Source organism: Coccinella septempunctata, chromosome 1 (genome assembly GCF_907165205.1).
Source record: "Coccinella septempunctata chromosome 1, icCocSept1.1, whole genome shotgun sequence".
In the NCBI taxonomy this organism is placed as follows: Eukaryota; Metazoa; Arthropoda; class Insecta; order Coleoptera; family Coccinellidae; genus Coccinella; species Coccinella septempunctata.
This window is the reverse complement of record NC_058189.1, coordinates 33,127,501-33,143,723: the sequence shown is the minus strand read 5'-3', so window position 1 is coordinate 33,143,723 and position 16,223 is coordinate 33,127,501. Positions and strand designations below refer to the sequence as shown.

At 35.0% G+C, this 16,223-nt stretch overlaps 1 protein-coding gene across 3 annotated transcripts in view; it reads left to right on the top strand.

Moving 5' to 3' along the window:
* Positions 1 to 16,223, top strand: part of LOC123320214 (anion exchange protein 3) — a 254,710-nt gene that overhangs the window by 122,430 nt on the left and 116,057 nt on the right. For all 3 annotated transcript variants that reach the window (XM_044907456.1, XM_044907464.1, XM_044907448.1), the window contains one exon: positions 9,066 to 9,417. In XM_044907456.1, coding sequence (XP_044763391.1) covers positions 9,066 to 9,417 — 352 coding nt within the window. The remainder of the gene's footprint in view (positions 1 to 9,065; positions 9,418 to 16,223) is intronic.

The following is a 16,223-nucleotide window of genomic DNA, read 5'->3' as shown; positions in this document are numbered from 1 at the left end:
TATTTGGAATATATGATTCACTTACACAGATCGATAGATTCACATTATTTGAAAAACATGGGACTTCGTCCAAGCTGGAATTCAACACCCTGTAAATCAAAATTTTGGAAATTTGATTGAGATATTTGAAAAGAGCAGAAAATTTTTAATGAGATTCAGTAGATTTCATTGTCCCGTTATTTTTCTCAAAGGAAACTCCAGAGAAAGATCAAATTGAATATTGGAATTCCTCTAATCTTCAGAAAAATCGTACATTGTGATCAAATTGACTTTTTTGCCCCACTTATTTCACATTCGTATTTCATAATATTCTGAGGAATCATTTCAAGTTATTACCGGAAAAACAAGATTGATTGAGAAAAATTTATTCGAAGACAACAACGATGAATAAATAAATGAAGAAACATAAAAACTTAACGTGAATTGAATAAGGTGCTTGAAAGTAACACCGTTTCGGAGAATACATGTTCTTGCCCTCTTCAAAATATGTCTGATACTTTTTTTTATCATGTCTGGATTATTGCTTAATTCATTGCAGGCGACTTCGATACGTTGCATGAGAATCTCCTCACTTCCTATTTCAGATGACTATGAGTATACTGAACTTTTTAAATAATCCCAAATGAATTAATCAACTGGATTGAAATCTGGTGATCTAGCGGACAAGGCATGCGGTCCACCTCTACCTATCCCTTGTGGGATACAATACAATTAAATGCGTGTTCCGATTTGTGATCAAAGTACGAACTGAGTGTCTTGCTCACTTAAATCTCACTTCAAAAACAGAACAGATCGTCTTAGAACGATTTGTAACCAAAATAAGCAAGGAAAACATTTCTCACTTCGCTTTCCCTGGAGTTTCCTTCGAGCAGAATTACGTGCGGGACAATGAAATCTACTGAATTTCAATGAAAATTTTCTGCTCTTTTCAAATATCTCCATGAAATCCATGAAATTTTGATATACAGGGTGTTGAATACCAGCTTGGAAGATGTCCCATATTTTTCAATTACGGACCTGGAATTTTTTTTAAAATTTAAATGTGAATCTATCGACCTGTGTGAGTGAATCATAGTTTCCAAATATTTATCAACCGACTATACTGGTTGGTTCAAAAGTTATAAGAAATTTAAATTTGATACATAGATAGGTATATTTTTCTATTTAGAAAACGGAAGTTGGATGGTGTTGCGGCTAAGGGGTTGAAGAAAAACACTCAAATTTATTGCCAGAAAATTAGGTATTTAAAATCTAATGGACGGATTTCAGAGTTTTCAGTTTGAGTTATTGGTTGAAGAAATATTATTTTCATTCCAGACTTATGCCCAACCCTGTAAATGCTCCAAAATGTTACCTGTGAAAATTTAAGAAGGAGTTGTACTTTCTCTCAATCGATTTCAAAGGTGCATCCTTGAAAATAATAAAACAAAAAGGTAAAGTTGCAGTATTAATTCGGAATATACGAATTGTACCTACCTAGGAAAAATTTCAAGATCATTTCCAATGTCGCATAAAAATCATTGAGCTTACTTCCAATAATAGAACGGGAAGAAAAGGAATTGGGTCACTTCTATAAAAGGAAACCAAGATTAATCCCAGGGAGGGTGAAGTAAATTGCAATGTTGAGTGTGGGTGTGGCAGAAATCTGCTTCGTGTGATAAATCCGTATGAAAATACCGTTGGAAAAATGGAGAAATCGGAGGTGAAATCAGATTAGGTGGTATTCGACAAATCGACAAGACGATTACTCGATGAACGCTATCAATATTAAATAACATCGACTGAGGATGAACTTGAAAAGGTCGCGCAATATCGGTTTAGAAGAAATGAAACTTTGAGGATAGAATGAATGAAATTGAAATAAGAATATCATTTCATTGCAAAAATATTCGTGGATATTTTTAATAAATTTGAAGTGAAGATTGATTTTGATACTTTGATCACTTTGATTATACCTAAAAATTTTCAACCCACCTGCGATTTTTCTTTTATACTTTTCTTTATGAATTCTTGGTTTTGCTAGCTTTACTGTTGAACTAGCTAGCTCCACCGTTAAGCTAGCAGAACCCAACTTGAAAATACTACTTCAGAACAATACCATTTGTAAAATAATTATAGTTTATGCTTCATTCATAACTTGGAAATGGGTACCAAAATGGATTGAAATATTGGGTATTATTTGAGGATACCAAGGGACTTCATTTGATTTTATTCTTCTCTGATTCTTCGGAATCACTAAGAGGGGATTTCTAGGAATGAGTAACTGAACTCTTATTTTCTATTTCAAAATAATGATCTTTGATATACAAAAATTGATTTTTTCCAAAAATTTTCAACTTTTGCAAAGCTTTTTTCAAAAACTATCACTTACGGCGTTGAGTAAGCGTCCTAATTAGTTTTTTCAATTAGATTCCATGATTTTCCGAAACTTTTCAAAAAATATTAACTTATAGAGGGTGTTTCATTGGGAAACAGAAATACTCAACAGGAGGATAGGTGGCACCGAGGTGGTTCTGGAGATACCACATTTATTGGCTCTTACTGTCTTCGTAGCCGAGAAACAGGATGTTTTATGAGTTTTGCTCGTTTCTTCCTGAGGCCATCTCCGACGAACCAACTGGTATATTTTCTTCATATTTAGCAAACGTGTTTCTTATTCAAAGGTTAAATGTATCATGCAATAACCGCTAGTAGAAGATATCGATTGAAATTTATTCTGGGAGGATTCTGCATTTCTTAATAAACTTTTTAGGGTTTTCACTCCAAATCTCTGAAACAATGCTTTGCAAATCAACTAGTTGATTTGCTCCTGACAAATTAGTGCAAGAATTTACGCAGGAGCAAATCGTTTATTTCATTTTCAATTGATTTTGTTTCAGAGATTGGGAGTGAAAACCCTAAAAAGTTTATTAAGAAACGCTAGTAGAAGGTCCAGTTAACAAAAAAATTATGAATCGTTTGAATCCTTGAAACAACACCCTGTAAAAAGAAATTTCGAAAATCTGTTTCAATATTTGCAAAGACCACAAAAAACTAAACTAAAGCGTGTTCTTCAAGTTTTCGCGCAGACAGTTTTACTGCACAAGTTTTTAACGTAAAAGTTTTTTAGAACTTGCATGGATTCCTGAAAGCGGTTCATCATGAAATATCAAAACTATTGAATGGATATTAAATTAGTTCTCCTTTTTATAGCTGCAGACAATTTCAGTTGGTATTTTTAAGTTACTCTCTCCCTCTTGTCATTTCCAGAAAAACAAATGAGGACCTGGGCTGCTATTCTCGAGCATTCGCAATATATGCGATCGTACGCATCGAAAAACGTATTGATGTTTTTAACAGCAAATAGCAGAGTTTTCCAGAGTTCCACCAAAGCAATGAGTCGTATGCATAAAGAAGAGTATTTGCTTTTACTATAATACTATCTTTGTCAGTTGCTTATAAAATGTATAATTTCATTTCAATAAACTAAAGTGAAAGCATTTACTACTTCTTTATGCATATGGACCATTGTGTTTAGCCCATATGAAAGCACACAATGCTTTGGTGAAACTCTGGAAAACTCTGCTATTTGCTGTTAAAAACACTACGTTTTTCGACGCGTACAATCGCATATATTGCGAATGCTCGAGAATAGCAGAGTTTTCCAGAGTTTCATCAAAGCATTGTGTTTAGCCCATATGAAAGCACACAATGCTTTGGTGACACTCTGGAAAACTCTGCTATTTGCTGTTAAAAACATCTCAACGTTTTTCGATGCGTACAATCGCATATATTGCGAATGCTCGAGAATAGCAGAGTTTTCCAGAGTTTCATCAAAGCATTGTGTTTAGCCCATATGAAAGCACACAATGCTTTGGTGACACTCTGGAAAACTCTGCTATTTGCTGTTAAAAACACTACGTTTTTCGACGCGTACAATCGCATATATTGCGAATGCTCGAGAATAGCAGAGTTTTCCAGAGTTTCATCAAAGCATTGTGTTTAGCCCATATGAAAGCACACAATGCTTTGGTGAAACTCTGGAAAACTCTGCTATTTGCTGTTAAAAACACTACGTTTTTCGACGCGTACAATCGCATATATTGCGAATGCTCGAGAATAGCAGAGTTTTCCAGAGTTTCATCAAAGCATTGTGTTTAGCCCATATGAAAGCACACAATGCTTTGGTGGAACTCTGGAAAACTCTGCTAATTGCTGTTAAAAACACTACGTTTTTCGACGCGTACAATCGCATATATTGCGAATGCTCTAGAATAGCAGAGTTTTCCAGAGTTTCATCAAAGCATTGTGTTTAGCCCATATGAAAGCACACAATGCTTTGGTGACACTCTGGAAAACTCTGCTATTTGCTGTTAAAAACACTATGTTTTTCGATGCGTACGATCGCATATATTGCGAATGCTCGAGAATAGCAGAGTTTTCCAGAGTTTCACCAAAGCATTGTGTTTAGCCCATATGAAAGCACACAATGCTTTAGTGAAACTCTGGAAAACTCTGCTATTTGCTGTTAAAAACATCACAACGTTTTTTGATACGTACAATCGCATATATTGCGAATGCTCGAGAATAGCAGAGTTTTCCAGAGTTTCATCAAAGCATTGTGTTTAGCCCATATGAAAGCACACAATGCTTTGGTGAAACTCTGGAAAACTCTGCTATTTGCTGTTAAAAACACTACGTTTTTCGACGCGTACAATCGCATATATTGCGAATGCTCGAGAATAGCAGAGTTTTCCAGAGTTTCATCAAAGCATTGTGTTTAGCCCATATGAAAGCACACAATGCTTTGGTGACACTCTGGAAAACTCTGCTATTTGCTGTTAAAAACACTATGTTTTTCGATGCGTACGATCGCATATATTGCGAATGCTCGAGAATAGCAGAGTTTTCCAGAGTTTCACCAAAGCATTGTGTTTAGCCCATATGAAAGCACACAATGCTTTTGTGAAACTCTGGAAAACTCTGCTATTTGCTGTTAAAAACATTACGTTTTTCGACGCGTACAATCGCATATATTGCGAATGCTCGAGAATAGCAGAGTTTTCCAGAGTTTCATCAAAGCATTGTGTTTAGCCCATATGAAAGCACACAATGTTTTGGTGAAACTCTGGAAAACTCTGTTATTTGCTGTTAAAAACACTACGTTTTTCGACGCGTACAATCGCATATATTGCGAATGCTCGAGAATAGCAGAGTTTTCCAGAGTTTCATCAAAGCATTGTGTTTAGCCCATATGAAAGCACACAATGCTTTGGTGACACTCTGGAAAACTCTGCTATTTGCTGTTAAAAACACTATGTTTTTCGATGCGTACGATCGCATATATGGCGAATGCTCGAGAATAGCAGAGTTTTCCAGAGTTTCACCAAAGCATTGCGTTTAGCCCATATGAAAGCACACAATGCTTTGGTGAAACTCTGGAAAACTCTGCTATTTGCTGTTAAAAACATCTCAACGTTTTTCGATGCGTACGATCGCATATATTGCGAATGCTCGAGAAAAGCAGCCCTGTATGTATGTACATAACTGATTATCGAAATTGGATATTGTTATTCAATGTTTCAGTCAAAGAATTGAGATGAATAAGGTCGATTTCATTTTGGTTGAAACAAATATGAAGGGTACATGTTTTCGAAATGAAAAAACGAATAAAACATACAAAATACGAAACTGAAAGAAAAACTACATAAACAGCTCGAAATGTTCTTCATTTTGGTCTAAACATTTCCTTGCTTGTTTTAAAACATCCCGAACTGCTTTCCGAATTACATTCGGAATGTTCTTTATTTTCTGGCTAGCTGATTAGAGTATTAATATCAAGGGAATATACTAGTTACTAGTGATTTAATGTAAACCCAGACATAATAATCCACGGGATTAAAATAAGAGTACCTTGATTCATGTTCGTTTTGTCAATTTTTTCTTTTTGAAAACACGTACTTTCATAATTAAAATAAAGTAAAAAAATGAAATCGACCTAATTCATCCCAATTCTTTCACTGAAACATTTAATAACAATATCCAAGCAATATCAATTCCGATAATCAGTTATGTACATACAGGGCCTCAATTTTTTCTGCAAATGACGAGTGGGAGGGGAGAGAGTAACTTGAAAATACCTACTGAAATGGTTTGCATCTATAAAAAAGGGAACCAATGTAATAAATAATTACTAAGTAATGTTAAAATAATGATGAATTTAATAGTTTTGTCTGCGCGAAAATTTGAAGCACACGCTTCAGTTTAGTTTTTGTGGTCTCTGCAAATATTGAAACTGATTTTCGACATTTCTCTTTACAGGGTGTTTTTTTCAAGGATTCAAACGATTCATAATTTTTTTGTTAACCGGACCTTCTACTAGCGGTTATTGCATGATACATTTGACCTTTGAATAAGAAACGCATTTGCTAAATATGAAGAAAATATACCAGGTGGTTCGTCTGATATGGCCTCAGGAAGAAACGAGCAATATTCATAAAGCATCCTGTATCTCGGCTACGAAGACAGTAAGAGTCAATAAATGTGTTATCTCCAGAACCACCTCGGTGCCACCTATCCGCCTGTTGAGTATTTCCGTTTCCCAATGAAACACCCTGTATAACTCCAGAACTCTTTCAAATCTACCCAGTACTCAGAAAAATAGTGTTCTTGAAAGAAGTCGGCGACAACTTCACATGGGTAAGCGATTGTACACAACATATGTACAGGGTGTTCAAAGTTCGTGCTCACTCAGATAATAGATATCTTGATCCGTTCTCGAGCTACAGGGCTTTTCTGAAAAATTGCTGTTTCAAATATTTCACTATATCTTGGTTTATGTTCCAGATATTCGAAAAATTCTAGAATATTTTTGTCAGTAATTTTTATGTTTTATGTGATACAATTAACGGAACATAGAAATTAATTACCATTTCAGAAATATAGAGGAGAGTCCGTGTTTTTAAATGGGACATCCTATATTTTTCAACGCAGTTTTATAGTCACAGGTTTGTCGAAAAAATCAACTCGTTACCGGTTCTTCAAAATGTCATCCGCCTCAAAAATATTTAGTTTTTCGATTTCATTCTTGACATGGGACACTTAATATATAAATATTTTCCATTTATTTAGATATGCAATTCATTTTGTGTCTATTGTGTAATCTACTTCAATGATCATAATATCATATAAGGAGAAATTATCTGAAAGTTTCAATTCATGAAAAATAACCATAAAATGAATCGAAACTTCGATAGAAAAGCAACATAAGACGAACTCGAAAACTAAACATCTTTGAAACGGATGACATTTCTGATAAACCGATAGCGGGATGCTTTTCCACAAATCTGGGACTAGTTCGTCTTTCTGAAATAAAATTATTTCGAAAAAAGAGATCAGGGGTTCTTGAAGATCAGTAGAAGTTACGAATAATACATTATTTTCCACTTTCGTCGAAAAGATGACAGCACTTTACGACTTTTGTTTAAATTTCAGCAATTGTAGACAATGACTGTTCGATTAATTTTTATTATGTGGAAATTGATTGAAAAAATCATTTTACCTCGGAATGTGAATAACATGAATGAACATTTGTTCTTCAATGAAAAAATTTTTCTATTTTTTTCCGTTCAACAAATAAAAAAATTTCTGTCTTTCCGAGATCAGGAACTGATTTGAATTGTTATGAAAACCCCATATAAATTAGTGGTTTCTGATGTAAGATATTTATTCTTTTTGACTTTTTGAACAGATCACAGAAATGGTGTAGACCGCTCTTTATACGGCTGGAATTAAGGAAATTCAACATAGATAATATTGATATTCAGATGTATTATAACACCCATCGAGATAAATATCAGCAAATATTACTTGTCTATTAGATTCCCTAGGAATAATGTGAGGTCGATTGTCGAACAAACTTTCAAATCACGCTCTTTATGGAAATAACTGCTGTTAGTTTCACCAACTATTTCAAAAGAGGTTGCGAAAAAAGAAATAGCAGAAAAAGGGAATTAATAGGGAAGGAAAATTTCGAGCCTCACTGATGTAACCATATAAAAGTTGCAACTGGTATAGAAAGGAAGTTCCTGGTGCATACGCCATTTTGCAACATCAAAATTAAAACAATATAAAAATTATCAAATAATTTGTGCAATTTTGGTTGAAAAAAAAATTTTTGAAAATCGAGGCAGTTTCTTGAAAGTGCTTATGTCAGTTATGTTGAAAAAGTGCTATGATGTTTCCCCATTTCATCCCATTTTTCATCAAATCTAGTAAGGTACCAAAATAAATGAGAACAATTCGGCAATCCTTAGTTTCCATCTTCATTATCACGTAAATATCGAACGAGCCAATATCCTAAACGAAACCACATGGACGAATCAGGAGATAAGCTTTTTCACACTGCTTTACGATAATTCAACTAACATACGGTCTAGGGCCCCTCCTCTCATCTAATGTAATCTACGGTCTAGGATCGTATTAGGATCTATTTCAGTAATCATTTTCAATTCCCCAAATGTAAATTTGACAACTATGTAATGTAAAAAATTAATGTAACAGTTATACATACATGATCTATCACATACTTTATGTAACAATTTCATCTTAGTATTACGTCTCCATTACATAAAATTTTTGTTAAGGTAACAAATATACTGAATATTTTTCATATATTGTTGCGTATACGTTTACCTGTCCACATTTGAGTAGTAGAAAAATTAGGAATTTTAGATAACATACTGTACAGTAAAGGCGATTACAGCAGATACTCAAAATGTTGGATTTTAACATCGGCGTTAACAAAGGTTTAAAGATGAAAAGTGAAGCTTCTGCCTCAGAATTTTCAACAATTTCGAGAATTGACAAAACGCCAATGTACTGTGTGAATACGCCTCCTTAATGATTGCATAATGTTAGGTGGTCTTTCATCTTTTATAATTTTTGTGTGCTAATCTTGATCGAAATTAACATATGCCAATAAAATTTTCAAGTGCGTTCGTCTTGATGGAAGGTTAGGTCCTCATCTTCTTTTTTGATGAACTCAAAATTATTTTAAAATATTAATTATTTACTTTTCACTTCAGGAAGCACTTCCATCACCATTCAAAATTCCGAAAATATTCCCTGCCAACCGAAGTGAGCGATCCTGTCTCATCGTCGAGAAGGAGACATCATCACCACCATCATCATCATCATCATGAAAAAAACGAAGTAACGTTCAACGAGAAACGACGAGTTTCAACGCAGCCCGAAGACCTACCCTTGAAGGACGCCGATAGAGACCAGTTAGATAGCCATCGATCTGACGATTCGAAAGCTCTGAGACGACCAAAAATTTCGAGACCAAGCAATGCATCTATGGTCTATGTCGGAAAGAATGATGTTGGCGAACTTCATTTCAGCTCCAACAAAAAATATGATCATAGTCCCCATGCGGTAAGTTTAACAGATGGATTTGATTGATAATCTAGTTTGAAGCAACGAATGTTTTCCAAGCCCAAAAACTTACTTTCTTCAGCTATTGGCGATAGAAAATTACAGTGACTTTAACAAGGGTGGCGACAAATGGGGAATTTTGCAATAGCATGGCACAGACTACATCTGTAATCTGTTTCTCAGCTCCATAGTTGGGTTAAAATCTTCGAATTTAAACAATATCTTCCCATTATTCGTTTATTGGCAGATTTTATAGGGCTGTCTTGTACTCATTTACTAATAATAACAAGTGTTAAAACCATCAAAAGAAAAAAATTCATTTCCAAAAAATATTGGACTCCAATTGGTTGCTTTTGTCCTTTTGCACAATGTAGAGCTCTTACTGTGAAGGAAAACAATGTTGATTATGAATTTTTTTATTGGTAGATAGAGGGTAAATGTATTAATTAGTTCTGTTTCAGTCCTCCTTGACCTTATCAGTGTAAGACGCTCATTGATAAACGACACAGAGTTTATTATTATTGAAAATGTTATTTACTGCACCAAATCCAAATTTAGCTTGATATACCTATATATATTCTTTTGATATAGAGCATTACAATCTTGAACAGCAAACAATAATTTATAGCATGTTTATGAGATACAGTTTTAGCAGAGGTTAGCGTAACGGGGTACCATACAAATTGGTGTATGATACAAGAGCTTAGGGAAAAACCTCAGTAAAAAAACCCTTTCTCCCCGTGAGTGTAGTGGATTGTAATTGTTCACGAAATAAGCTGAAATATTCCATATTGAAGGGCATCTCGCACTGCAAAAATTGATTCTTTCTCCAACAAAAAGGAAAATCCAGAAAGTCTTCTCCAAGATACCAGAAACATTTATCTGAAATAAAGAGAAAGCAAAAGCAGAAAAAAGTAAGATAATAAAATTAAATTCAATATGTCAGATTGACCTAAAATTGACAACTCAATTCAAAAAAGATTCGGAAATTGCATGTATAGCTCTAAAACCATCCTGAAATTTATAAATTGGACAATGATTAACTAGATGATTTATGGTTTCTTCTGGTTCCCCGCATTCACAACTAGGGCTTTCAACTGAATTCCACCTGAAAAGCATGCTATTGCAACGTCCGTGACCTGTTCTTATACGATTCAGAATACACCATATTTTCCTGGGAAGATCAAAACCAGGAACTCTATTCGAAGGATCAGTTACTAATTCTTTGTTGAAAATAGTACACCTATTCCATTCAGACTGCCAAAGGTCTTTGTCCCTTATAGTCGAATTAAGAAAGGAGTTGGACCATAAAGGTTTACGCGACTTCAGTCTTGGAATGGTATTTTCGGGAATATATTATTTACCTTGATATTCTAATGTTTTGCACTTTCATATAGAATTTCTTAACAGTTTCTTGTATTTTCTGGCCTTAATTTCGTCTTCAAATACGATTTCCTCAGTGTACATTCTCTGTGGGAATCGATTGAATTGCCTGATGATGAACCTCTACTATCAACACTTGAGGATTGTTTAATGAGGAAAAGCTCAGCAATCGAAGTGGATGCAGTGGCATTATTCACACAAATATTTCAGAACCATATGAACTGGAAATGAATTATTAATTATTTTTACACAATAATTGAGGAACTAAGTGAAACAGAAGAAATTCTTATTGATCCTTATTTGATATCTTTAAATTGCAATATTTCGGTGAATCAACTTTTGAATTTCCACATGATGAAATTGTGGATTTTTTTTCTTATTGTCTACATTTAAAAACTTTATTTAAACGATAATTTTCTACTGTTTACGATTCTGTATAGAGCAGAGCTGTTTCTTCAAGAAATTAGTGAATTTTACTTAAAAAACAGCCCAAATCTGGCCTGATCCCTGGACCACTATTCAAAAGTATTTTTAAACCGACTAAACAACACTTATTCTTGCAACAATGATATTACTTACATTCCCTAAACAATACAGTTTTTTGATTTTTATCTTTATATATGGCAAATAACTCCTGCTACATTGATTTATTTTGGGTAATTGAATGTTTAAAAAATTATCTACTCTTCTTGAATTTTAAGGGAAAAAAACGATTATTATGTGTTCTTAATTTAATTTAGGGACAACTTAGTTGTGCCATGGCCATATCTGGTTGTCCAATGAAAATATTACAACGAACAATCTTGAAAAATATACTAATTGAACCAAATTCAATAAAATATCAGTCAGCAGTTTTAATGATATGGCACACCGGACAGTAAAAACGTTATCGACGTTCTCAATAATAAACCATCTTACAAAATAATAATTTTAAAGCGAAAGGTCTTAAATTTTAAAACAGGATGTCAATTGTTGGAATTAGGGTGTCAAGCATTAGAATTTTCATATTTCCCAAGTAAAAATCTTATCACATCGTTGTTATTGAAAGGACAACAAAAATTTCCTGCGGATAACCACTTCGGTTGTCCAAGGGACTGTTTGTCCGAGGATCTTATCTAAAACTTTAAGCCGTATAATAAATATTAAAGATTTTTTGTGAAATATATATAAAATATAATAGTATTATATATGGTATATATGGTAATTATTGTATAATTCATTCTAATATGTTAAGTACTCACGTATTTGTGCCAGTTGTCCGATGAACAGACAATAAAACCACCCAAACTCTCCAACAGTAATCTGCCCATTGACGCCGCGAGTTTTGTATGATCAAAATGGCGACTTGACGAAAATTTCAGTTTGTTTTCATACTTTAAAGATACTTCTTAGTACGCCATTGGTATTCAGATTTCATGACTAATTTATGGTTTCCGGTGGACCTACACGGCGTAAATAATTGAGGGGACAAAATTAAAACTCAACAAATTCATAAACCGTTTAATGCAAATATTGGAACTCGGTACATTTCATCGATTATCCATACAAATTATTCAGTCTATATGTTACGGCTAAAGATAGGTGTGAACATAAACTTAAGATTAGCCGGCTAAACTTAGGTTTAGCTTCGGGTATTTGCTAATGTTAGTTTCTTCTATCTTTAGCCGGCTAAACTTAAGTGTAACCACATCCCATCGGCTAAAAATATAGAAGGCTTGAGGGGCGCAAATTTTCGGCACTTAAAAGAATGTAAAGAAATAGTAATACGAGTATAATCAAACTATTAATGCAATGCATTTTTTTGTATGAATTTCACATATTTTAATAGCACAAAAGCATTCTGTTAAGCAGTTGAGAAATTGGAGAATGAACATATATTTGTTTCAACTGTGTCTCAACGAAGTCTTATTGACGAATCTAAAAATCTAAACGCTTGATGACAAAATTCATGACATGCTATTTTGAGTGTGAGGGAAAACTGTAGTGTTAATGATTATTATTCATCTCGTTATTATTCATAATTTGAGGGGAATTGAATTAGCAGAAGGTGATAAAGAAGACAAGAATAATGCTGCGACTTCTTCATCAAAATACCAAAGGTCAAATTATAGAAAAATATAAGTAGAAGTACCCAATTTTGTTTGTAGTTAACCGGACTATTCGGCTCAAAGATTATAGAGTTAACTCTATAATTTTTGATTTGGCTGATAAGCTTTATGATGCTCTTGTATCCTCCGGGTTGATTCATCAAGGGTGGCGACAGGCCATATTTTGGAACCCGTATGTTCAATGACTCGGGAATAAATTTTTAACAAAATCAGCTAGAGAAAGTATTTTCTACTATGTTTATGTTCATAGTTTTTTTTTGTTCCTTTTTGCGAAAGAATTGGTTGGAAAGAATTTGCAACGTTAGAAACTATAGTTCCTATTTCGTAATTTTTCCATAAACCCAATTATTGAATGGTAGGGAAAATATACTTTTGTTTACGGAAAAAATTTTCTATGCCTAATATCCCATTTTCTTGTGGGGTCTTATTATGGTTTTTCACAAACTAGGCTCGGTTTGAAGAGCATTAATCTCCTAAACAGATGAAAATAACTCGTTAAATGTTGAATTGACAACCCATGGGCGTTATGTAATACAACCCCAATATATTCGATGTTTTTTTGTATATTTCAATTCTAAAAATTTAAACAAAAATGTGGCCGTGTGCGTTCGTCCTCTCCCATCCGACCATTCATGAGACATCATACGCATATCCATCGAATACATTTTTAGCCGTTCGGTTTTGGGTAATGTGCACATTAGCCGGCTAAAGATGAAATTCCCCGACGCAGATGAATATTTTATCGAACTTTAGCCGATCCTCGAATATAAACCTAAGTTTAGCCGGCTAATCTTAAGTTTATGCTCACACCTATCTTTAGCCGTAACAATCCATGGGAACATAACGGGATACAAATAAATCTCATTACTTTTTTATAAATTTATATTATCGATCAGGGACTCTGAGCGCCTGATGTTGATCACATAAAAGTCGATTCACCCACTTACCTGACTGATTTTTTGCGAGAAATAGATTCCTCTGAAATAATGAGCCAAAATTGTGGGAACTGCAATAGATTTCAAAGCCCTCTTACTCCTACTCTTGTTTTTCCATGCTTCTGGAGCGAAATGCACCTTAAATTTCATGAATTAGTATAAAAATAATTGGAATCAATGAAACAACCTACTTCACGAAAATAGAATAATCGGAAGGCCTTCAATTACATGGGCGGTCCTACGGGGGGTAAAAGGGGTAATTACCCCCCCAGAGCCCATAACGAATACGATTTTTTGAATTTTTCATATAAAAAAAACTTAGAAAAAACAATATTATAATGAAATGAAAAGGAGAGATTCCTTTACAGAGCATCCCATCTTGGCTGAGACAGCCAGGTTTCTCGCTCGTTATTTAAGATAGAACTTTTTTGTGAAACTCAAATTATCCTAATCAGATTTTGCATAACTGTTTCCGTTTATGAGATACAGGGCGATGTTGGAAATTGATACTTTTCGTATCCCTCTTTTATCTCCGAAGTTTTGAGAAATAATGCTGAGCTGACAACTACGTCTGATACAAAATTTTGCGTAGAATACAGTGTCGTCCTCAATTTATTTTTTCGGGGTATGATTTTGAAGATACGACACAAACTTATATTTTTTTCAATGGAACAACCTGTACTTTATTACTTCGTTGAATTCAGAAATGCTGAAAAACACTAAAACATCACATAATGATGATTTTAGAGAAGAAGAATAAATTAGATGGCAAACAAAGATGATACACACATCACTAACACGAAAAACAAAACGAAGGTACTGTTATGGTTTGCGCTTCCCCAATATAATATTGTTTAGTTTAGTTTTTCCAATGAGTACTAGGAATTAGAAGAAATTTAAGTTAATTTATAAGAGATTTATTCATCATAGATGCTATGCTAGGAAATTTTGGATGGCATGGAAACATAAAAAAAATAATAGGGAGTTGTCAGTCAAGAATAGTGTAACGTTTTCTACGCTTGATTAAAACGTCCAACTTATTAAAATTATTTATTTACACTTAATACACTTATGACTCACTATCACACTACTATTTATTTCCACTCTTGTTTATTTCCACTAGTCGCTTGCACTGTTACTGTACTTGTACTTGTCTACCTGCTCCTCCGCTGGGCTTATATAGGCGCCGAAAACATTCAGGTACCTTCGCGAACCTTTCGCGATTCTTCCAGAAGGAAGCGACCGCCCTGGTTCTCGAAAGGTCCGACCGCAAGGGCCGGACTGGTTACACTGTCCCCTCCTTAAGCCTGTTCTGTCCCAGAACAGATTTAGTGAATTTCTCCGAGGACCGTGGCGAAACTTGCAGTCATCACCATTCCTACAGTAGCCATTCTGATGGAAGTAGCACTCCACAGTTTTTCCAGGCTCCCTGGCCTGCTTTGGGTTGAAACTGCACACCAGGATCCGTATACCAGTCCCCTGAAATACCACCTCCAGCATGCTTCGCACAACTCGCCAATTCAGCTGGTCCAATCCACAACCGAGCTTGGGAACAGCTAATTTCCTAACTCCAAAGCGTTGAAGGTCTTCTTTCAAGCTATGCAGTGCCGTCCATAGATTCTGATAGGTTGGCTTCTGATAGGAATGTCGCTTGGTGACTAGGTAATAAATGAACCGACCTTCAGCCTTCAATTTCAAAACTTTTCCGATTCTTGGCTGCTGTCGCAATAGTTGTTCCTGACGTCCAAATTTATTTCTGAATACTCTGGCTATTCCTTTGCTCATACGAAGGTCCTCCGCTACGCGATGAGCGAGAGAGTATTCCTCAGACACGGTAAAGAGATCTTGATGTACTTCCTGTGTAGCGCCGAACCGTGCAACGCGTGTCTCACCATAACGATCCATAAACTTCTGGTAATCGCTGCTACCTTGCATCGGGGCTTCCACAAGACGTACCTCTTCTTTGTCCTGCGCGTACGGGGCTAATCGGTTGAAATGGACAACCTTTGGTTTTCCTCTGGGGAGCTTCCTTATCCGGTAAACTACATCATTTATCCTCTTGATTATTTCATACGGTCCCTCCCACTGTCTCTGCAGCTTTGGTGAAAAACCTTTCCTCCTTTGTGGATTATGTAGCCACACCAGATCTCCAGTGGTGAATCCACCTTCAATAGCCTTGATGTCGTAGCGCATTTTCATTCGGTCACTTGCTTGCTGCATTTGATTGCGTACCTTGTCATGAATGTAATCCAGCTTGTTCCTTAATTTACTGACGTAGTCCTTCCCAGCTACGTCTTCTCCAGGCTTACATCCAAACTCCAAGTCGCAAGGCAGCCTTATTTCTCGGCCGAACATTATACTGGATGGAGTTTCCTCGGTA